The sequence below is a fragment of the Bos indicus x Bos taurus genome, chromosome 10 (genome assembly GCF_003369695.1).
Source record: "Bos indicus x Bos taurus breed Angus x Brahman F1 hybrid chromosome 10, Bos_hybrid_MaternalHap_v2.0, whole genome shotgun sequence".
In the NCBI taxonomy this organism is placed as follows: Eukaryota; Metazoa; Chordata; class Mammalia; order Artiodactyla; family Bovidae; genus Bos; species Bos indicus x Bos taurus.
In genome coordinates, this window is record NC_040085.1 from 69,112,956 (window position 1) to 69,136,675 (window position 23,720).

The following is a 23,720-nucleotide window of genomic DNA, read 5'->3' on the forward strand; positions in this document are numbered from 1 at the left end:
TTGAAAGGTCTCCTGCATTGCAGATGGATTCTTTACCATCCGAGCCACCCGGGGAAGCCCAAGAATACTGGAGTGGGTAGCCTATCCCTTCTCCAGCGGATCTTCCTGCCCCAAGAATTGAACTGAGTCTCATGCATTGCAGGCAGATTTTTCACCAGCTGAGCTACTGACTGTCAAATATTCATTATAAAGTTACATTTGATTTAGAATTTTGGTTAGAGAAGGGAGTAGGGACAAGATAGGGATAGGAGACTGACCTACAAACTATTGATACTGTATAAAATAAATAAGCTACAAGTTATATTGTACAGCACAGAGAGTATAGCCAATATTTCATCATAACTTTAAATGTAGTATAATCTACAAAAATTTTAAATCATTGTTATACTTCTGAAATTAATATAATATTATAAATCAACTATACTTACTTCAATTTTAAAAACCCACTTAAGAAACATACATACATACCCCTCAGAATTTTGTCTCTCATGTGAGCCGGCCTCCTATTAAAATCTGAAGCTACATGTTTCTAATCCACAAAACAACCAGACTGATCAGGTTAATTACCTGATACTCTTTTTCTGAACCTCTGGAAGAAGAATACAGAAATCACTTCTGCACACAATCACACTGAGCAAAGCTCTCTTCGGCTGCATTATTTTCTTCCAAGGAATGAAAAGGGAGCTAGAAGGCAAAGTGATAATGCAGGTGATATCTAGAGCTTCACACTATACCTAGTAATCTTCCAGTTTTCTCCATCTCAGTTTTCCCCATCTCCATCCCTACCTCCATATATTCCCAGGTGCTTGAGCCAAAACCCCATGCTTCACACCTCTTCATTCGTGCCATCCAATTCATCACTTATTGAAATTCATCCTTTTGCAAAATTCAGGCTCAAATTGAATAAAGCCATTGGGGTATGACCTAAATCAAATCCTTTGTGATTACACAGTGGAGGTGACAAACAGATTCAAGGGATTAGATCTGGTAGACAGAGTGCCTGAAGAACTATGGACAGAGATTCATAACACTGCATAGGAAGTGGTGACCAAAACCATTCCCAAGAAAAAGAAATACAAGAAGGCAAAGTGGTTGTCTGAGGAGGCTTTATAAATAGCTTAGGAAAGAAGAGAAATGAAAGGCAAAGGAGAAAGGGAAAGATATACCCAACTGGATGCAGAATTCCAGAGAAAAGCAAGGAGAGATAAGAAAGTCTTCTTAAGTGAACAATGCAACAAAACAGAGGAAAACAATAGAATAGGAAAGACTAGAGATCTCTTTAAGAAAATTGTAGATACCAAGGGAACATTTCATGCAAGGATGGGCACAATAAAGAACAGAAATGGCAAGGACCTAATAGAAGCAGAAGAGATCAAGAAAAGGCGGCAAGAATACACAGAACTGTACAAAAAAGGTCCTAATCACCCAGATAATCACAACGGTGTTGTCGGTCACTCACGTAGAGCCAGATATCCTGGAGTGTGAAGTCGAGTGGGCCTTAGCAAGCTTTGCTGCAAACAAAGCTAGTGGAGATGATGGAATTCCAGCTGAGCTATTTCAAATCCTAAAAAAATGATGCTGTGAAAGTGCTACACTCAATGTGCCAGCAAATTTGGAAAACTCAGTAGTGGACACAGGACTGGAATAAGTCAGTTTTCATTCCAATCCCAAAGAAAGGCAATGCCAAAGAATGTTCAAATTACCATAGAATTGTGCTCATTTCACATACTAGCAAGGTAATACTCAAAATCCTTCAAGCTAGGCTTCAGCAGTACATGAACTGAGAACTTCCAGATGTACAAGCTGGATTTAGAAAAGGCAGGGGAACCAGAGATCAAACTGCCAACAATCGCTGGATCATAGGGAATTCCAGAAAAATATCTACTTCTGCTTCATTGACTATGCTAAAACCTTTGACTATGTGGATCACAACAAACTATGGAATATTCTTGAAGAGACTGGACTATCAGACCACCTTACCTGCCTCCTGAGAAACCTATATGCAGGACAAGAAGCATCAGTTAGAACTGAACATGGAATAATGGACTGGTTCAAACTTCAACACTAAACCCTAATAATTTTACCAGCAGAAGCACCCACTTCTCTTAAACTCTACAGGTACCATCCCAGGCAAAATACCCCACCATTTCTTGCCCAGACTATCACAAGAGTCTCCTGGCTAGTTCCCTACTGGCACTGTTCTTTCCTCCAACCCAACTTGCCATTATACAGCAAATGACCCCTGCAGCCAGAAGATCTGTCCACTGCACTTGGAATACAATGCAAAAGCCTTTCCCTGAATAGTCAGGTTTATGTCTCTCCACCCTGGTTTTCCACATTTCTCTTTTTTTGTCCACTGAGATGCAACTACACTGGCTTCTAAGCTTCACAAACCCAGCCACTCATTTTCTCTTCCTTCTTAGGACTGTTTACAAGTTTTCTCTGTCTGAAATAGTCTTCTGTCCATTCATCATCTATGTACCTCTTACTTTAGGTCTTAATTCAACACTACTTTCTTAGGAATGTCTTCCCAGACACCACCTCCCAGTCAAAATTAGTCTCAAATACACTTGACCACAGCACCCTCCCCTGTTCCTTCAAAATGCTTACCACAATTTATAATTTATATTTGGTTTGGGTTGGTGAAATGCCTGTTTCCCCACCAGACTACAAGTTCCATGAGGGCAGCGACCATGTATGTTGGTTCACCACTGTATACACACAAAAGTTTGTTGAATGATCAAATCAAATAGAAAAATTCTTATTCCTAAAGTCATACAGTCAATAAATAATTATTAGAGCAACGCTAGACATTGTCAAGAATATAGATAGGGATTGTGCTAGGTATTTTTTTTTTCAAAGAATGGACAGTTCTGTTAAAAAAAAAAAAAAAAATTAGGTGTTCCAACACAGATTTCCCTGAACTCTGGAAACTTGTGAATTTAAATCATGCAGCACATATTACTTTTTAAACTTGTCTTCTGGGTGAGTGGTATCTATAGATATATTTAAGTTTCAGAGAACAGAAACAGCAGAACAATCCCTGAGGCACATATAGCACATTTTATTTGGGTTAAATAAAATCCTGGCACAGATGGCTAAACAAAAGCATAAATAATTTATACGTCATGCCCACATCCACAATGTTGATTTCTGGTAGGTGCATTACCCACTTCTACTATGTCAACAATAGAATATAAGACTGGTATGTTTCAGTCCTCACAAATATACCTTTATCCTACAGCTCTATATCAAAGAAATGTGTGTGTGCGTGAGTATGTGTGTGTATGTGTGTATGTAGACACATACGCTTTGTACCTTTCACAATGAGACTAATTATTATATAATAATATTGGCAACATTAAGCAGACCATCACTGTGGGAGTTTGAAATATGCAAAAAAAATCTGTTAATTTATTCAAACTTGTTCAGCTGTCATCAAAGATATAAATATGCCTCCACTTTTCATCTCCTTCAAGATCAAAGGTACATTTTTAAGTTTCTGTGTTTCTTTGATGGCATTAAATTCATTTTTCCATCCAGCCAAAGTGGTTCAGGATTCACGAGCTATTTTAACATATATTCCTGAAATTCTAATGGTAGGAAAATAGCAATTTTGTTATAGAAAATATTTCTATACACACACACATAAAAGAATGTCCATTGGTGTTTTCTTTATGAAAGATATGTTTCTTAAAAGTACACTCATCAGCATCATTAAAAATAAAAAATAACTGCAATGATGGCCTGTATGATTTGTAGTCTCATAGTACAACAGAAAATCTTCACCCATGTAGATACAAACAAATTTTTACTGAATTTTATTACAATGATATTTCTTAAAATACATAAGGATGTAAAACATTCACTAGTTACATAATCTTGGATAGAAGCTAAATCAGTCAAGTTACGTTTATCAGTGGGGAGAAGTATTACATATTTAATGTTTAAGCATCATTTTCAATCTTGAAAATAAACAAACCTTGTTTTTTCAAATGAACTTCAGCTCTTATAAAGGGATTCTATTTTCTTTAGAGTTTACCTTTTAAGGCTATCAAACACTAATGGCAAGATAACTAATGAAGAATTTCAATTAAAAGACTAGTCTCAGCTCCACACCTAGTAGAAAAATAGAAGCGAGGCTTTTCTAAATACATTTATAATCCAATTAATTGCTAAAGCTTTGTCCTATATATATATATTTTAATTTCTACTATCTATGCAGTAGGAGCTAATTGTTCAAGGGAAAGATACAGATCACATATTCAAATTTCTCTCCTTTGGCCAGATTTAACTAAGCCGGTTACAAAAAGAAGCTAAATTTCTGCCTTCTTCTTGAGCTTATCCAAGCATTACCAATTACTGAGGCAAAAAGAACTGATGCTTCTTTGACTGTAAGTAGTAGTTTTTTGTCATTGTAGGGAAGAGCGGTGTTTGTTTTGGGTTTTTCTCCAAATAAGTACGCCCTTGGTAAAGTGAAGCCAAATGTCTTTAAGCTAAGATCCACCAGGATAAAACTCAAGAAAGTCTCAGCTATTTAATACTTTCCTTTCTTCAGGTTAAAAAAAAAAAAGAAAAAACCACTCCCACTTTAGAGAAAAATAGGAACAGGTGAATATTTTTTAAGCCCTTGACGAGGCACAGTGCCAGAGCCACCACATTTGTGAGTTTGCTGAATCTTTCCAGCAACCCTGCAAGGTAATCATTAATACTGTAATCCTGTAGAGTCCTAGATGTCACCTAGACCGATGGCTAGAGTCAGGACAGAAGTCTGTGTCGAGACAAGATGGAAATGCCTTTTATCTGTTGAGAGCACTGTTTTCTGCCCTACAGAGTTCCAGAAAAATGACCAGTTACCTTGACTATGGTTGCTCTAGTAGAAAAAGAGGCTGCTTAGGAATGAACAAGAAGAACATATCACACCTTTCATTCCTCACTCTCAGAGATCTTTCATTTCTGGGCCCAGTTAATGATGCAACTCTTCTTTCAACCTGTAATTCCTACTTTAGTCCATCATACTTATACACATTGGCCATACGTGATGCCAGTTGTGGACACATCTCATGCCCCGAGATGAGTCAGTACAGTGAACTATCATACATCCACTCACTCTGCACCCAGCACTTATAAAGAGTACAGCAGGAATATATGGCAAAATTCTTACCCCTAGAGATAAATAATCTGGTTAGGAAGTAAGACTAGTATTATACTGCATGGGAAGCCAAAAATGACCCTAAAATTTCTAGACTAAAAGATTAAAATATTAAAGACACCTTTGACAGAAATGGGGAAATACCAAAGGAAGTAAGTCTGCTTGACACCAAAAACAATGATAAATTCAATGCTGTGGCCATACTGAGTTTTAGATAACTTGTGGGGAGCACAGGAGAAATTCTGTAGGCCACTGGTAACATGGGACTGGAGAACAGAAAGGATAAAGTTTAAATTATGACAGAGGACAAACTTGCTCTGAAAAGAAGGGTATAAATGTTAAGAAAAACAGTTGAAAGTTGAACATGAGTTGAACCTCCCCTTTGGGAGGGGAGAAAGGAGGGGATGTGAGGGAAGGGGAGTGGAAAGAGAATAGAAAATTAAAGGGAAAATGGCAAGAGAAAGTACAAAGTCACAAAAGCCAAAAAGTGAGGAGAGGATAGGGGAGCAGAGTCTTAAATCCTGCAAAACTAGAAAAATATGGACAAATGAAAGGTTTCTGGATTCACAAGAATGTTCACTTGTAACCTTCTAGGAAGTCTCATGGAGAAGGCAATGGCACCCCACTCCAGTACTCTTGCCTGGAAAATCCCATGGATGGAGGAGCCTGGTGGGCTGCAGTCCATGGGGTCACGAAGAGTCCGACACGACTTCACTTTCCCTTTTCCCTTTCATGCATTGGAGAAGGAAATGGCAACCCATTCCAGTGTTCTTGCCTGGAGAATCCCAAGGACGGAGGAGCCTGGTGGGCTGCCATCTATGGGGTCGCACAGAGTCAGACACAACTGAAGCGACTTAGCAGCAGCAGCAGCAGGAAGTCTCAACATTTCAGTTTAGTCAGAAATCCACCGAAAGGAGGTTCGAAAGGAAGTGGTGACCAAGAATTAAAGGCATCAACTACAAATGGTGCATTCAAAGTGTTAAACATCTAAATAATAATAATAACTAGCTACACTAATACTGACATGGAACTTGTTAAGTGCCAGACTCTGTTCTCAGCACTTTGCACGTATCTTCTCATTTAATCCTCACTTCAGCACCGTGTAAGCTAGGCACTATTATTACTTGCATTTTGCAGAGCAGAAAACTAGGGACAGACAAGTTCGTCACAGAGCTAGTAAGCATCAGAGCCAGGACTTTAATGCAAGCCTCCAGAACCCATGGTGCCTAACCGGTGTGTACCCTGCCCATCACAGAAAGAAAAAAGGGGCGGGAGGAAACATTTGTTTTATCATTGTGTTCAATGTGCAGCCCCAGTGCTTAGATCAGAGTCTAGTACATGGTGGGCACTCAACAAATTTATGTCAAATTATCGAATTAGTGAATGATTAACTAGAAAGAGTATGAAGGTCAAGCAAAAGGATGGGAGTTATTTTAGGTGAGTTTATTCCCAGACTGTTTAATCCTCATTGAAAATTTTCTCTATTCTCTCAACACTGTGAAAATAAACTCATTGTGCTATAATTTGTCCCAAATTAAAAATATGCCAGGAGACATGAAAAGGCTTACAGAAAAGATGAGGATAAAGATGAACTTTTGCTCTTTCTTAGTCTAAGTGAGTTGTTTTCCAGTTAAACTTGGTGACCTGAGGCTGACCCTGCAGGCTCTAACAAGCCAAAATGTATCCTGTCTCTTCTTCTGATTACTGCACAGGACTGCCAGCTGCTTCTCAAGGCGGAACTCACTCAGAAGATACATAAATTGATATAGACCAATTTCCAAGGATAAAACTTACCATCAATAACTCCTAATGCAAAATCGTTTTACAAAAAGAATTAATTAGAATCAACAAATTTATAAAGTTATTTCCTATATAAAATAGTCTACGTTTTAAGACTTAGCGATCAGAACAAAAAATGACAGTAAGTATTTCAGCTGTATATCCAGTTGCAATAAGAGATGAATGTGACATCACTCACACATTCACCTTTCATGCTCTCAAGAATCCCATCTGATTTTCCCCATTCAATGTGATTTCCATGTTCAGATCTACACATTGGTTATCTAAATATTTTAAACTATGCAATTACTGATACAAGCTTACCTAATAGATTTAATCAGCCATATTTTAGAAAAACATCAATTCTAGACTTGGTTAATTTAGGAGACAAAATTAAAAAAAAAAAAAAAACATTTATTCAACTAGTACACAGTGCTCTCCACAGCGGAGGACATAAAAGTATGTGTAAGGTACAACCCATATCCTCAAGCAGCTTAGTCCATATCCGACACGTCCCTGACTTCCCAGCTATTTGTCATTATCTCTAGAAACTGCTGATTGTGCACCTAATCTCAGATCTAAAATCATATATCTTGTGAAATCAATAGGACTTAGTACTTATGTTTCCCTGATGGGACCAGACCCAATAAAGAAAGAAATTCATTTCAATAAGATTTCAAATTGCTTTTCAACCACTCTTCCTTTATAAATTATTTCACTTTTTATTTAATTTTCTTATCTTTTCCCATGTGAAAGCTTAATATATCAAAAAAACCATTATCTAGAATGTATACAAATACTTCTTTGCATTAGTAGTAATATTCATAAACAACCAAATACTTAAATAATGTCTAAAATGCACTCTGAAATATGTGACAATATTGTCAGTGTTCATTTGATCAACTATCTTTCAAGACCAAGTCTTTCTAATATTAAAACATCTACATTATATAAAATGAGAATATTCAAATGACTCTTTTTAGTCATTCTTCAATGACGAAAAGGAGTTATATCCTACATTATTAAGCTAGCATATTTAGTGAAATACACTGAGGATGTTTTTTCAGGCTTGCTGAGGTATAACTGACAAATAAAAATTGTATATATTTAAAGTATATAACTTGATGATTTCATATCGTATACAATCAAGCTAATCAACATGTCCATCATTTCACATAGTTACTATTCTGCTTTATTGTGTGTGTGGCAAGAACATGAGACTGGATTTTTTAAAATTCTATTAGTAAAGAAAAATATTTTACAAATGTCCATTTCTTACAACACATAAAGACTACTTTCTTTGACCTCAATTTCCACAATAATTACCACTGGTTTTGTGATTTGTTATTCAGGTTTATTTGTTTTCACACTGCTGCTGCTGCTGCTGTCGCTTCAGTCGTGTCCGACTCTGTGCAACCCCATAGACGGCAGCCCACCAGGCTCCCCCATCCCTGGGATTCTCCAGGCAAGAACACTGGAGTGGGTTGCCATTTCCTTCTCCAATGCATGAAAGTGAAAAGTCAAAGTGAAGTCGCTCAGTCGTGTCCGACTCCTAGCGACCCCATGGACTACAGCCCACCAGGCTTCTCCGTCCATGGGATTTTCCAGGCAGGAGTACTGGAGTGGGGTGCCATTGCCTTCTCCGATCACACTGTATCTGTTATTCATAAAAGTACTGTGTGACACATTTTAATTTTTCCCACTAAAACTTGATTTTGTTTAGGATATTTCAGAGCATCTCTCAAAATATGGTTTCTAACCCTACCAAAAAGAAAAAAAAAAAAAATCCCTAAAACCAAGATTCAAACTTGATGACGGATAAGAAATAAAACCTCTTAAAGGAGTACTATACCTCCAATCATATTTTTTGAGAGTTTAATAAGTTTGGAAAACTTTGAAGAATATTTATTTTAGCTCTGTATTTCATTTTTAAAGTTTGTATAACATTGAACTACTAGAATCATGTAACATCCTAGGTAAGTATCTGTAAATCTGTAAACTATCTTTTAATAAAATCAAAGCATTATCGTGAACTGATTCTACTTGATCAAACTTAATCAAAATTATATTAAGACATCTGATGAGGAAATTTTTTGTTGAAACAGAAAATATGTATTCATCCTTCTAATGTGAACATTATTTATACATAATTATTCTGCAAAACTTCATATTTTATATATACTATCATATTGAGATGGTTACAATAACATTTTGTTCATCTGCTAAAGCGAATGTTATACTAATCTAAAATTTGAATTTGTTTCCATAAACTTTTTACTAATATCACATTCAGTCAGTCAGAAAATGTTGGTTATCATCAACTAATATAAGATTGCAATTCCTTTCTTCATTTCACTTTCTTATGGGTCTTCTATTTTAGATATTTTCTGCCAAGAGTGACAGCTAACTTCATTGAGTTTTAACCCCCAAACTTGAGGAAAAGGACAGAAAAGAGAAACAGATGTAAATTAGTTTACCTGTGGCAGAACCTATAGTGCCCTCTTGTGGTGAATCTTAACTACAAGACAGTGCAACCTTTTCCTAGACTAAAGGCTGGAGAATGTGGAAGCATTGTTCCTCCATGCTAGCAAGCAGCTGTTATTAACAATGAAAGCAAAAGATAAATATTAACTAAACTAAAAGACTCCTTTACAGAAATTTACTCAGTCACTGTCAAAAAAATCATAGCTACTCCCTTCTACTCTATAAAATACTGTGCTATAGGTTTCTTTTAGTAGGGCAGTTGACAGACGGCCAAGCGTGTGGATTTCTACCTCTGCAGTCCATGGGGTCGCAAAGGGTTGGACACAACTGAGCGACTGAACTGAACTGAACTACTTCTGGAATCAAGCAAAAGACAGACAAACAGAGCAGTTTCTAGTGAACACAAGGATGTCCTGGGATAAGCAACTCCCTAGTTAACAAAGTACTGCATCTGTTATATAAGGCAATGTGGACTCTGAAGAATGGGACAATCCTCTGGCTTACTCATAAATATAATTTAGAAGTGGTCAGTGTAATTTCAACCTCTGTGATATTTTAAAAGTAGAACTGATACATCATAAGACTTGGATAAACCAAAGCTTCAGAAATTCTAAGTGGTTTTATCAATATCCCCTGAAGAATGTTTTAGATCTTTCAAGAAAAAATATCAAGTACTCTATACCAAAAAAAAATTTGTCCTTCATCATTTTTTTAAATTGGATGATACTTATGAGTCATTATGTCTTTTTTTTTGTTTGTTTTTTTTTAAATCACTAGTTTTCTACTTCCTCTCCTATAGGATCTCATTTAAGATCTCAGTTTTTACAAATATTAACTATAGCACAAAAATTATTTTAGATTTTCCTATTGGTAAGAGCAAAGAAAGTACTTGGGGAGCTATTTCAAGTAAAATGGAAAACAGTATACTGAGTTGCTTCTCTTGAAGGTTAAACAGTTCATAAAATACTGCTTTTTCTGTTTTCTTCTTTCCTGAGCCCCTTTTTTTTCTCTAAAAAGAAAACACTTCTAGTTTTTCCTAATGTCTAAAATATTAAAGAACAATAGCTATATTCTAATTTAAAAGAAATTATTTTTATAGTTAAAAATTTCAAAATGGCAACTAGTTACTGTCACTCAAACTAACAATGTCTGCCTATTTGCTAAGGAATCAAAGCCAACATATACACAAAAATGTACTGCCCAAAGCAGTAATCACATTGAAGGCCTTGGAAATATTTTGTTTTGTTTAAATCTAAAGTTCTACCTAAAAGTCTTTAAAAAACTGCTACTTTCTTTCAGGTACCTACCCTCTACCCATAAGTGTACTGCTCCCTACAGCCCAAAACATATGGATGAAGAGCTTGCAAAAATACTGAAATTTAAATAAGGAAAGCTAACCTAATAATGTTTCAAACACAGATTCAGTCAGTAAGCACTTTGGATGGAAGCCTTCTATGAGACATTGCATATCTGTAATGAACTCGCCACATAGTTCCTAAACTTTCTCTTCCTAACTACATACTTTGATTTTACTAGCCAAAAATGTATCTAAATCTTGCTATTGCATTTATGCTCTTGACCTTTACAACTTCTTGGAGTAAATAATGTGCACTCTCTGCCTATTAGAATCACATGTAATGATTGTAATTCCTTTTATTTGTCTAAAAATGATCTTATCTTTTATCTTAAAAGAGGAATTTCCTACTTGTACCATTTGGGTATTTGGCTATATAGTATGTTTGTATCCATCCTACTCAATGGCCCTCATTATTTATTTTATAGACTTTGAATCACCAATAACAATTTGAAATGCTTTCCCATAACAGACTGAGTCAACTAAATAAGGAAAATAAAAATCCAATCTCATGAAGCGTAAAATAACAGCAAATAGGCCATAGTGCCACTCTAGGGCAAAGAATACAGCACCGTTATTCTGGAAAATTGCAACTGAGGAGTTTGGAACTCTATTAGGAAATCCTCATGTTTAAAAACTATACCCAAATATATCACACTTCTTGCTCTTTTGTTCTTCATCAAGAAGTATTCTGATGGATTTCTAATTGACTGAGATTTCAGCTCATTAGTGATAGCCTAATAAATAAAAGCTTGTATCCCTCCTTTTCTCTCTCCCCTACTTCTTGTTCCCTCCCTCTCTGTATTCCGCTACTTTTTACATCTCTCTTTTGCCCACTGAGTGTGTGAAAGAATGTATTTCCTCTGCATCTGTCTTGGTGTCTGAGTGGATACCTGTCTGTATTTTATCTGTGTGCAGCTCTACATATGTTTGTACTCCATCTGATTCTCACTAAAAGATCTGATCTTTTCACAAGAAGAAAATGAGGTTGTGTCAGAAAAAGAAGAATTTCATGGAGGACAGGTAAATAGCCAATCCCAAACCATCTTTCTTCAATTCTTAAATATATTGGGAGTACCACTTCCCTTTTTTTCCACTAAAGCTCTGCAAATACATCACTTTCAATGTTGTTAAGTTATTGAATAATGAAATCTTTACTGTGACAAACTCAATCCATCTGTGAGAACCCTGATGGGTATTTTCTGTTAATCTCAATTAAACAATTTCTCAGAATGAATTTTTTTATTTCTCTGCCAAATCATATACAAATGACGACAACTGTGGGATATTCCCACAAAATTTAACACTATAATTCTCAATTTCTGAGGTACTTCCTATGTAAGTGGCATTGAGACATTTCAGTACTGATTACATACACAAGAACATATACTTACCTCAAATATCTAACACATTTCAAACAAAGCTGAGAGGTTTTGAGTAGCTGTATTGTAAGCTAGCCACATGCAATTAGAGGTGATATTTAAAATGCAAAAACAGATGAATTTTCATTTGTACTAGCTGCTATCCATGGAAAGAAACATTAAGCCAGTGAAGCAATTATAACATGAAGTGTAAAAAAGATAAAACGTTCATTAATTTGGATAGTGGATTTAAAATGGAGGCAATAGAAGCAGCTATTTCTAAGCCACATAAAGTAAGTCATAATTTCATGGTATATCAAAAATAAAAGATATTCTGCAAACTGGCTAATAGTTTCAGTCTGTATAAGAAGTTTCATCCAAAGATGCTATAAGAGTAAACTTCAGTCAATTCTCATCTACTTTCTAGTTACCATGCAGAGCAATAGAGAACCCTCCAAAAATTTTTAAGGCCTTCTCTTAAAAGTCCTCTTGCAGACCAAATTGCATGGAGTTGAAATAACCCAAGAGGATGAGAAAGCTGAAAAAAACGGGCTCTATCTTAAAAGCTATATCTTAAATAGCTAATTCCAATAAACTTTAAATTTCCCAAACTGGTTGTTTTAATAGTAATATCTCTTTGTACTCCAGGTTTCTATACAATATTAATATAGGAAATAATGTATAAACATACAAATTGTCTACCATAATGAGTTCATATTTTATATTATCATAAAAAATCAAACACACACTCAAAATCACACTGGAATGGCTAAAAATATTATAGTTATTTTTTAAAACTAGACCAGGCCTATTAGCCATTTTTTCCAACCCCAAAAGGTCAGTTCAAGACTTGAAACAGGCATTGATAAAATAGGAAGAAATAAAGTCAAAAGTCACAAATTAAAGCCTAATACCATGTCAGAGATTGATGAAAAGTACCTTGGGACACTTACATTACAGTCCCAAAATCAAGGGAAATATTTGCAAACCTAGTTTTAGAAGAGATTATATCCTAAGAATTAACAACTTAATCTATCAATTCAGGAAAAGCACAATTGTGCCTCTCTCTGTCTTGCCCACTAAGCAGGGAGCTTTTTGAAAGCACAAGTGTCTTAATCATTTTTTATCCAAAGGATTCCACAGAGTGTCTCTTGTATAAGGCATCCAAATAAATATTGTTTAATTGAATGAATGAATGATTAAACAATGATTATGGAACTGCATAGAGCATTTCCATTGCTTTAGTCCAAGATCTACTGTAATTAATATGCAGAAATGTCTTTCTTATAATTCTCCAAGCAAAGGATCTCAAAATAAAATAACTGGCTTCCGAAGGAAAAAAGGACAACTTTAAAACATATTTTACATATCTTGCTTGTAAAATTAAAAATTATATAAAAGATTTGAAAACAAGTCGAAGATGTATATTTCAGTAAAATGCAAAGTTTACAAGGTCCTAAAAGGTGAAATATATAACCATCCCCATTCAGATATCTTAGAGGAAATGAAGGCAGAAATGGACAGAAATTTAAAGTCACTTTAAGGCAAGAAAACCCTAGCCTCAGTAGCAAGGTAGGACGGCATTTTTAAAATAGTTTCTTTAGTTACTTTAAAAACACAGTAGCTATTGTGTTCCCTCTATATTTCTCCTGTTTAAGTCAAATCAAATATATCATATAGATCAACACAGACCAATGCCTCAGAAAAAAGAAACTTCAAATTTGACCAAAATAATAGCCTTTCCCTTTTTCCAGAACAGCCTCTTTCTTAGGTTCAATTCCAAGCACTAGGCTCCCAAACACTAGGCTCCTTTGAACGGTGCCCATTGGGCCTGAAAGCCATTCCAGAGACTTAAATCTTAAGGAGCCACTTTCACAGCCATTCCCAACTTAAGGGAAGCCCTTCCACCGAGATTAAAAATTTGATCAGTCTCTGCAGTCTACTTGATTAAAAAAAAAAAAAAAATGTGGTGGAAAGATGAACAAGAAAGACATCCCTCAACAAACTCAACTCTGTTCTCCAGCTGTACCTCCTCCCTACCCGCTACTCCCCTTCGACTTCCTCTGCTCCCGGCTCTGGACAGGTGGGAGGGGGGTGAGTAAGTCTTGGGGAGGGGCTGCAACAAACTTTCTTTCTGCCACCTCGTTCCCACCCCCACCTCACATCAGGTCCACCTGGTAACTGAAGCCATTGGAAAGGGCCGTCCGTATCCCCCTCCCCCCCTTGGGAGAGGGATGAGATGAGGTGGATGGGGGCGTGGGTGGGCAGGATGCAGGTGGAGGGGTGTTCTGACTGTAACTCTTCTTACCACTGGAGCGCCTGACGATGTTTTCCAGAAACGTGTTCTGCGGTGCCACCAGCCCTCTCTTGCCCCCCGGCATCCTGGGTCTAAAGAGCAGCGGCCAGGATCCGCGGCGGGGGAGGGGGGGTTGCAGGAAGAGAAGGTGGAGCAAGAAGAGGAAAAGGTGGAAGAGAAGATCGAGCCGAAAGAAGAGGGGGCGCGGCGGCGGCGGCGGGGTCCCCTGACTGTGTCTCCAGCCCGACCCGGATGAGCAGCTCTGGGGAGAAGGACCAGGCAGTTCATGGTAGTAGCACTCCCCCGGCCGCCGCTGCCCAGACTGTGGCGGTGCCGCGCACGGGGCTCGGGAACTGCAGGCTCCGCGGGGCACAATGCGCCTGCGCCGCCCCCGCTGTCGCTGTCCCGCCGGTGCTGATGCTGAAGCTGCCGCTGAGGCTGTTGTCGCGGCGGCGGTCACCTAGGCGCGGGATCAGCATTTCTCCCCCTGCCCCGACCATCGGGGCCGAGGGAGCAGGAAAAGCCTACTCAAAGCCCTCTCTACTGCCCCTTCCTCTCTCCCTTCCCTCATCCACCCCTCTGGCGCGGCTGGTTCAGGGTTGCCCGGCTGAGCCCAACTTCTGCCCGGCTGCGCGCCCGGTGGCCGCTTTTCTCTTCCCGGAGATCGAGGCTAACGCTCGCTGTCCAATGGGTCCCTGAAGAGGGCGAGAAAGTGGGGAGAGGCAGGCAGGATGCCAAAGAGAGCAATAGGCAGTCAGAGGGGGTCACATCTCCGTTTCTCCTGCCAAGGTCCAGAGTCCCGACTGCACCCGGGAACGCGGCTGCCGAGGCGGAGGTGTTGATCATCTCCCGCTCCAGCCCAGGCTGAGAGCGGAAAGGGGACTGACTGGGCGGCGCGCGGGGACGCAGAGAAGCCACCTGACGCTGCTACTGCCCCCCTCTGGGCTTGGGCTCCCGAAGCTTAACAGAGGAGCTCTCTGCACCCGCCCTAGCCCACGCCTTGGAGCCAGAGCCACATAAGGTCCGAGCGCAGAGCTGGGAGGGTGAGGAGGGGGGGGGGGGGGGGGTGGAGGGGCTCGGAAATGGCCCCTGCACCCCAGGCTAGGTCTGGCGCTCGGTGGGGCGCTGCGACTGCACTGGGATGCTTCCCAGGGCTGCGGAGCGCAGAGGCGAGCGGCGAGCCCCGCCGCCGCTAAGTTGCGGGAAAGGTTGCACTTAATGAAACGAGTAGGGGAAGAGGGTGACTAATTCACCCTCCAAGAGAAGGAGAGTGCAGCGAGCAGCATTTGCAGTGGAAAAACCGTGAAGGCGGTGGGCGCGAAGCTGCCCAGGACCGGAGACTGCGAGCGGGAATCGTTTCCTACAAAGCTCGGAACCAGCGACAGGAGGGGAACCGTTAAAAACAGAGCCCACAAGCCAGAGTCTGTGACGGAGAAGGGAAAATAGCCTAAGTGTGAAGGGACTGGGGCAACAGAGGAAAAGAAATGAGGGAGCTCATGACGGCAAGGATACCTCCTTTTATCTAAGGCCGTGGTTCTAAGTGGTCCCGGACTGGAAGCACCTCCTAAGAACTTGTTTAAAATGCAAATTATTCGGCTCTACCCCAGAGTTCGGAAACCAGGAACTCTGGGAGCTGGGGCTAACAATGCTTTAAGAAGCGCTCCGGATAAATATTCTTCTTGCTCAAGTTTAAGAATAACTGATCTAAGGCTTTCGCTCCGGAGGCTTCTCCCGGGCCTGTCTAGAAAGGACGACTGCATAAACAGGGAAGAGGAGTGAGGACAGAAAGTGCGCTCCCACCGGGTCAGAGGTTAGTGGCGAGGCAAAGCATAAAGTAGGAAGGCTAAAGGAGAGTTGGATGGGGGCGTCCCCTTTGCTGGGACCTGTGCTAGATAACCCTTGCTAGAAACGATCAAACTGGGCTGCTCAGAAGCAGTAGGATTCTCCCTGGAAGGGGTCAGAAGAAATAACCTCTGCTCTGCCCCTACTCTGGGCAGGGGAATAGGGAAGCGGGGATGGTGTCTGGACTTCCTTTGGAGACCCCTAGATTACCAAGTGCGCTCAAGTTACTGTCCCCCTCTCCAGAGCAGTCTGTGTAAGGGCCATAGCCTGTAGCCAAAGTGGGTGAAGTGAAGTCCTTCAGTCGTGTCCGACTCTTTGCGACCCCATGGACTGTGGCCTACCAGGCTCCTCCATCCATGGGATTTTCCAGGCAAGAGTACCAGAGTGGGTTGCCATTTCCTTCTCCAGGGGATCTTCCTGACCCAGGGATTGAACCCGGGTCTCCCTCACTGCAGGAGGACTCTTTACTCTCTGAGCCTGGAGGGAAGCTAGCCTGTAGCCAAGAGACACATAAATGCACAGCCAATATCCAGGCTTTAGTTTAGGATCATTTTCTCCCTCTCTTCTGAAATTTCCACTGGTTCCTCCAGAGATTGGGTGACTGATCAAACCCAGAAGGTTGATGCGCTGTAAGAAGCAGTTTGCTCTGCTAGGATTCTTTCCACACAAAATCAAGAGACTTGGAATAACACTAGCCTAGCCTTGCTTTTGGGAGAAGGCAATGGCAACCCACTCCAGTACTCTTGCCTGGAAAATCCCATGGACAGAGGAGCCTGGTAGGCTGCAGTCCATGGGGTCGCTAAGAGTCAGACATGACTGAGCAACTTCACTTTCACTTTTTACTTTCATGCATTGGAGAAGGAAATGGCAACCCACTCCAGTGTTCTTGCCTGGAGAATCCCAGGGACAGCGGAGCCTGCTGGGCTGCCGTCCATGGAGTCGCACAGAGTCTGACACGACTGAAGCGACTTAGCAGCAGCAGCAGCAGCCTTGCTTTCTGGGTTTCCTCTGGTGGCTCAGCAGTAAAGAATCCGCATGCAATGCAAGGACCACAGGAGACACAGGTTCTATCTCTGGGTCAGAAAGATCCCCTAGAAGAAGGCATGGCAACCCACTCCAGGATTCTTGCCTCAAGAATCCCATGGACAGAGGAGCCTGGCGGGCTACAGTCCATAGGATCTCAAAGAGTCAGACATGACTGAAGCAACTTAGTACACTGGCAGGCAGCCTTGATTTCTACCCCAAGCACTCCTGGTGGTGCCAGTTCATTTCCCTACAACTAGAATGTCTTATAAATGCATAGGAGTGTTTTTTTAGTATAAATGCATTGGAGTGTCTTTAGTTAAATAACAAGGAGCTCAAGTTCAGATTGGATCCTGGTGATTAGCCTGCCAGGACATGAGTCAGAGATGTGGCTGAGGTTACAGCTCTCTTTCTGAAGTTTACTGTGTGTGATTTAAGAGGAAAATGAAAGTCAAAATCTCTCAGTTGTGTCCAACTCTTTGGGACCCCATAGACTGTAGCCCTCCAGGCTCCATGGAATTCTCTAGACAAGAATATTGGAGTCGGTATCCATTGCCTTCTCCAGGGGATCTTCCCAACCCCGGGGTTGAACCCAGGTATCCTGCACTGCAGGCAGATTCTTTCCTGTCTGAGCCATCAAGGAAGTCTGTATAAGCAGAAGAGGAACTGGAAATCTGAGCTTAGACAGACAATTGGATTTTGCCCCTCTTCTGGTGATTCTTCTGTGACCTCTGCTTATGGCTACTAGGCTACTGTACAGACCACGACTAATCAGCCATTCACAGTCTTAGGTACTGTGGTATTAATAAGCAGGCTAATTTCACATATATAATAGAAAATATATAAATATCTATAAAATACATGCATAATATCAATATATTTCATAGATTGCAATCCTAGGCTTCTAACATATGATAAATCTATCATTACCATTTACAGGAAATATCTCAAATCTACATGTTCTTTTGCACATCATCAGCTGCCCACATCTTGCTTCTGGGTATTGATATAAAATCTCAGCTTGCCAGCATTTCCCATCTAGTATAAATATCCCTGTTCCTAATCACTCCTCTGTGGGTGTATTAGCTCACACTTCCCAAAGAGGAAACTCTTTTGGACTCCATTAAGACACAGTCACACAATTACTGGTAGAATTTCCCCATTTATTTCCAGCTGCAGATTTAATTAAAATGACATCCTTTTTTCTTTGTCCTTCATAATATCATAGCATTATAACTTTGCAATTATTTTGATTATTGCAAAAAAAACTGATCATTAGAAAGTGTCAAATCCTTGGTTTACACACTTTTCTTAATCCTTTAGTTTAAATTTTCAATTTACAGAAGAGGAAAGCAAGGCTTGGAGAGATAAGGTGCCTAATCAAAGATGCCACAGTGCTTTAGAGGCTACATTGTGACTAGAATCGAGCCTTCTAAACCTGTAGTGAGAACTCCTTGTAAATAATAGAAAAAACCTGATGTTGGTATAGCGTGGTAATGATCAGCAACATCTGATGATCTCTACTGCCATCGCTGGTTTTGCAGAACTGCAGAGAAGAGAAACCCCTGATAATCACTTGCAACAGCTCCTAATCAACATAGAATTAAGGAAAACAGAGCAGAACTGGCAGCGTATGGACTGACTGGCTGGAAGGAATGTGCTGGCAGATTGCAGCAGGTGCCGGTACAGCATTTTAAAAGTGGTTTTCAGACAGAGTCCATATGTTGTAACCAAGCCACAGGATATACAGGTGAGACAGACAGAAATCAGCAAGCTTTCAATGTCACACAAAGGGCATTTCACTGCAAAGATTACATTTTAGAGCAGAATCATTGTCCTTTCCTTCTGTCTTGGGGTACTGCAATTAGAGTGGTGTTGTCTGTGAGAGCCAAGAGTTCCAATACCCAGAGGTGTTCACCAACTCCAAAGTCACAGCTATGAAATGAAGGGAAAGCTAGCTGAGCTGCAGGTGTATGTCTGCCTACAATGCGGGAGACCTGGGTTCGATCCCTGGGATGGGAAGATCCCCTGGAGAAGGAAATGGCAAACCACTGCAGAACTCTTGCCTGGAAAACCCCATGGACAGAGGAGCCTGGTAGGCTACAGTCCATGAGGTCACAAAAAGTCAGACACGACTGAGCAACTTCACTTTCCAGTTTAACAGCAACCAGTACAAGAGCAAAGAGTTAGAAAATGATATATTAGGAAGCAATGGTTTGTAATTACTATAGGTTTGCGGAAGGATTCTTTTATCCCTCCTTTGAGGATTTACAATATAGTTTATTTGACAGTAGCTATAATTATGTGTAAACTCTCAGAAATGTGTTAAAAATAGGTCCAGTCTAACACTGTTTGATCTTTTATTTGAAAATGGCCCACCCACTACTCTCTCTGGGGATGGTTTTTCTCTCCATCCCTGCTCTCTGTTTCTGGACAGAGGTATAAGATGCAACCTGTAGATGTTAAATGGGTGGTTCTGATGGAGAAATGGGAGGAAAGAAGAAAACAGAAAGCCAGAAGTTGCTCTCCATCCTGGCCTCCAGGATTGGTGACATTAGCTGCAGTATCAGCTCAAACCATTTCCAGTTTCCCAATCCATTTTCCAAATCTCACTCTCCACCTCACCTAGAGCCCAACCTCTGCTCTAGCAATAAACTATCCAAATTATTATTTGATTCCCTTGCTTGCACAAAGTCCCACACTTAAACTTATAACCTTTCTCTTTCTCCCTCCCACCCCAGAATCTAAGAGAAAGCAGAATATTCAGCCTCAATTTCCCCTGCTGTAAGAATGGAAATTTGAAATTCTACTTAAGAGTGCTGTTACGAGGATGAAATGAGATCCTATTTGATAGCTATTAAAATAATATCTGGCATGTAACAAGGACCATATAAATGTTTGTCAATAAGCCTTTTCATCCCTTTCTATTTTCATCTACAATAATAGCTCTAGGTGGTGGTCATTATTTATGCTCACCAATAACCAAGCACCTTCTCCACTTCCTTGAAATTAATTATGGCCATAAACTATTAATAGTTCTGGTCAATGAACTGTGAATAGAGGCAATGTTTATTACTTCCTGGTGAAAGCAGATAAGAGTCAGAATCCAGTGTTTGATGCTCCTCTTCCTCTGCTTCAGTGACTGTGGAATGCCAAGCAACACAAGAACAGCTACAGGAAGGATTACCTAGACCTGTGGTAGACATTATATAAGCAGGAAATAAGCTTCTGTTAAGACACTGAGATTCTGGCACTGTTCCTCACTGTACCATACCCTGATCTACCCTAACTGATATGGATTGTGAACTTGCTTTGCTGCTGCTAAGTTGCTTCAGTCGTGTCCAACTCTGTGCGACCCCATAGACGGCAGCCCACCAGGCTCCCCCATCCCTGGGATTTTCCAGGCAAGAACACTGGAGTGGGTTGCCATTTCCGTCTCCAATGTAGGAAAGTGAAAAGTGAAAGGGAAGTCGCTCAGTAGTGTCCGACTCTTCACGACCCCATGGACTGCAGCCTACCAGGCTCCTCTGTCCATGGGATTTTCCAGGCAAGAGTACTGGAGTGGGTTGCCATTGCCTTCTCCCGACCTTGCTTTAGCTACAGCAAATTAGGGGAACAATAATTCCCTGACTGTACACTAGAATCACCTGGGGAGCTTATAAAAATCCCAATGTCCTGGCCACAGCCCCCAGACCAAGTACATCAGAATCTCTGAGTGTGAGACTCATACATCAGTAGTTTCTTAAGTTCCCGAGGTGATTTAATGTGCAGCAAAGTCAAGAGCCATTGTCCTACATGGAAACATCTTAAATGTCCATCAACAGAGGAATGGATAAAGAAGATGTGGTACATATACAATCAACTATGGTTTCAACCATAAAAAGGAACAAAATAGTGTAATTTGAAGAAATATGGATGGATCTAGAGACTGTCATACTGGATGAAATGTCAGAAAGAGATAAATATTGCATATGAACACATATGTGGAATCTAGAAAAATCGTATGATGAACCTATTTACAAAGCAGAAATAGAGATACAAATGTTGAGAACAAACGTATGGACACCAAAGGGGCAGGAGATAAATTGGGAGACTGGAACGGATATATATATATATACACACACACACTGCTGCTACTAAGTCACTTCGGTCGTGTCCAACTCTGTGCGACCCCATAGACGGCAGCCCACCAGGCTCCTCCGTCCCTGGGATTTTCCAGGCAAGACACTGGAGTGGATTGCCATTTCCTTCTCCAATGCATGAAAGCAAAAAGTGAAAGTGAAGTTGCTTAGTCATGTCTGACCCTCAGCAACCCCATGGACTGCAGCCTTCCAGGCTCCTCCATCCATGGAATTTTCCAGGCAAGAGTACTGGAGTGGGGTGCCATTGCCTTCTCCAATATATACACTGCTGCTGCTGCTGCTGCTTTTAAGTCTACTATGTGTAAAATAGACAGCTACTGAGAATCTACCATGGAATTATCCCTTCCCCCTGGAGAAGGCAATGGCACCCCACTCCAGTACTCTTGCCTGGAAAATCCCAGGGATGGAGGAGCCTGGTAGGCTGCAGTCCATGGGGTGGCTGAGAGTCGGACACGACTGAGCAACTTCACTTTGACTTTTCACTTTCATGCATTGGAGAAGGAAATGGCAACCCACTCCAGTGTTCTTGCCTGCAAAATCCCAGGGATGGGGGAGCTTGGTAGGCTGCCATCTATGGGATCGCACAGAGTCAGACATGACTGAAGCAATGCAGCAGCAGCAGCAGCAGCAGCCTCAATTCTCAAGGATCAGACCTATGGTACAACCACCCAGCAAAGACTCCACACTAATATATCCAACTATGAGTTTCTCTATACTTGTAGCTGCTGAGCTTCTCAGGAGAGAATCACAAAAGCTCCAAGATTGAGGCACCAGAAACTCAAGGTCTCCATAATCAATTTGCCTCTCCACTGAATATATTAGGCATCTAGGGATGCCTTCTACACATCCCTAGTCAACTGACCCTTCCATTCTCTACAGTAGCTTTCCAAAGCTGCTTCTCTCTTTCCACACCTCAGAGCTACCCTCTTACCTCTCCATCTCAGAAGATGAGCCACAGAGAACAGGTTATGTTGTCAACCCTTAGACTTCCTGCTTTGGCTGTCTTTCCTTTATCTTCTTTCTTCATAGTGAGCAGAAAGCAATTCCCCTCACCATCCCTCCACTAGCACTCTGGATCCTATTCACTCATGCCTCTGGAAGAACTTCACTTTCGTAGCTGCCCCCTCATTCCTCTTAGGAGAAGGCAATGGCACCCCACTCCAGTACTCTTGCCTGGAAAATCCCATGGACAGAGGAGCCTGGTAGGCTGCAGTCCATGGGGGCGCACCGAGTTGGACACACCTGAGCGACTTCACTTTCACTTTTCACTTTCATGCATCGGAGCAGAAAATGACAACCCACTCCAGTGTTCTTGCCTGGAGAATCCCAAGGATGGGAGAGCCTGGTGGGCTGCCGTCAATGGGGTCACACAGAGTTGGACACAACTAAAGCGACTTAGCAGCAGCAGCCTCATTCCTCTCTCTTCAACATCAGTATGCTTTAAGAATGCTTTCTTTACTCACTGTTCTGTTCAGATTTTTTAATTGCCAAATCCAGTGAGGCAATTTCATTCTTAATTTCACTTTACCTGCCTATGATGGTTGACCCTGTTCCAACTCCTGTCTACTCAAAACGTTCTCCTGCCTTAGACTGCCTGGTTTTGAACATTATTGTGTGACCTCAGCATTTTAATTAACCTATGTGTGTTTGAGTTTCTTTATTAGTAAAAAGAGAATAATAACAGTCCCTATCTCATATAATTGATTGAAGAACTAAATGGGATATAGAGTCAATACTCTGTAATTGCCTATATGAGAAAAGAATCTAAAAAAGAGTGGATATATGTATATGTATAACTGATTCACTTTGCTGTACACCTGAAACAAACAAAACATTGTAAATCAACTATACTCCAACAAAAAAAATTTTTTTTTAAGGAATAGACAGTCAACAGGGGCGTACTGTATAGCACAGGGAAATCTACTCACTATTTTGTAATAACCTATATGGAAAGAGAATCTGGAAAAGAATGGATATATGTAGATATATAACTGGATCACTATGCTATACACCTGAAACTAGCATAGCATTGTAAATCAACTATAGTCCAATATAAAATAAAAATTAAATTTAAAAAATAATAAAAATATTGATTTCTCAGCCAAAAAAAAAAAAAAGGCTGAGAAAAATCATTAAACAAGAAAAAACAGAATTAAATGAGATAAGGCAGGTAAGCAGTCTGTATCCCCATTTTTTAATGTAAAACTCTGAAATCCTAAACTTCTTTTTCATAAGTTTGTTACAAACTCATTTGCCAGAAAAGTCTGACCTGAACTGTCATGAAGCT

The 23,720-nt window shown here is 40.5% G+C and overlaps 1 protein-coding gene across 1 annotated transcript in view; it reads right to left on the bottom strand.

Moving 5' to 3' along the window:
• KCNH5 (potassium voltage-gated channel subfamily H member 5) overlaps nt 1-15,126 on the bottom strand; it is a 393,607-nt gene extending 378,481 nt beyond the window's left edge. The window contains exon 1 of the mRNA XM_027554270.1: nt 14,439-15,126. Coding sequence (XP_027410071.1) covers nt 14,439-14,511 — 73 coding nt within the window. The 5' untranslated portion in view covers nt 14,512-15,126. The remainder of the gene's footprint in view (nt 1-14,438) is intronic.
• Between the last annotated feature and the right edge of the window lie 8,594 nt (nt 15,127-23,720).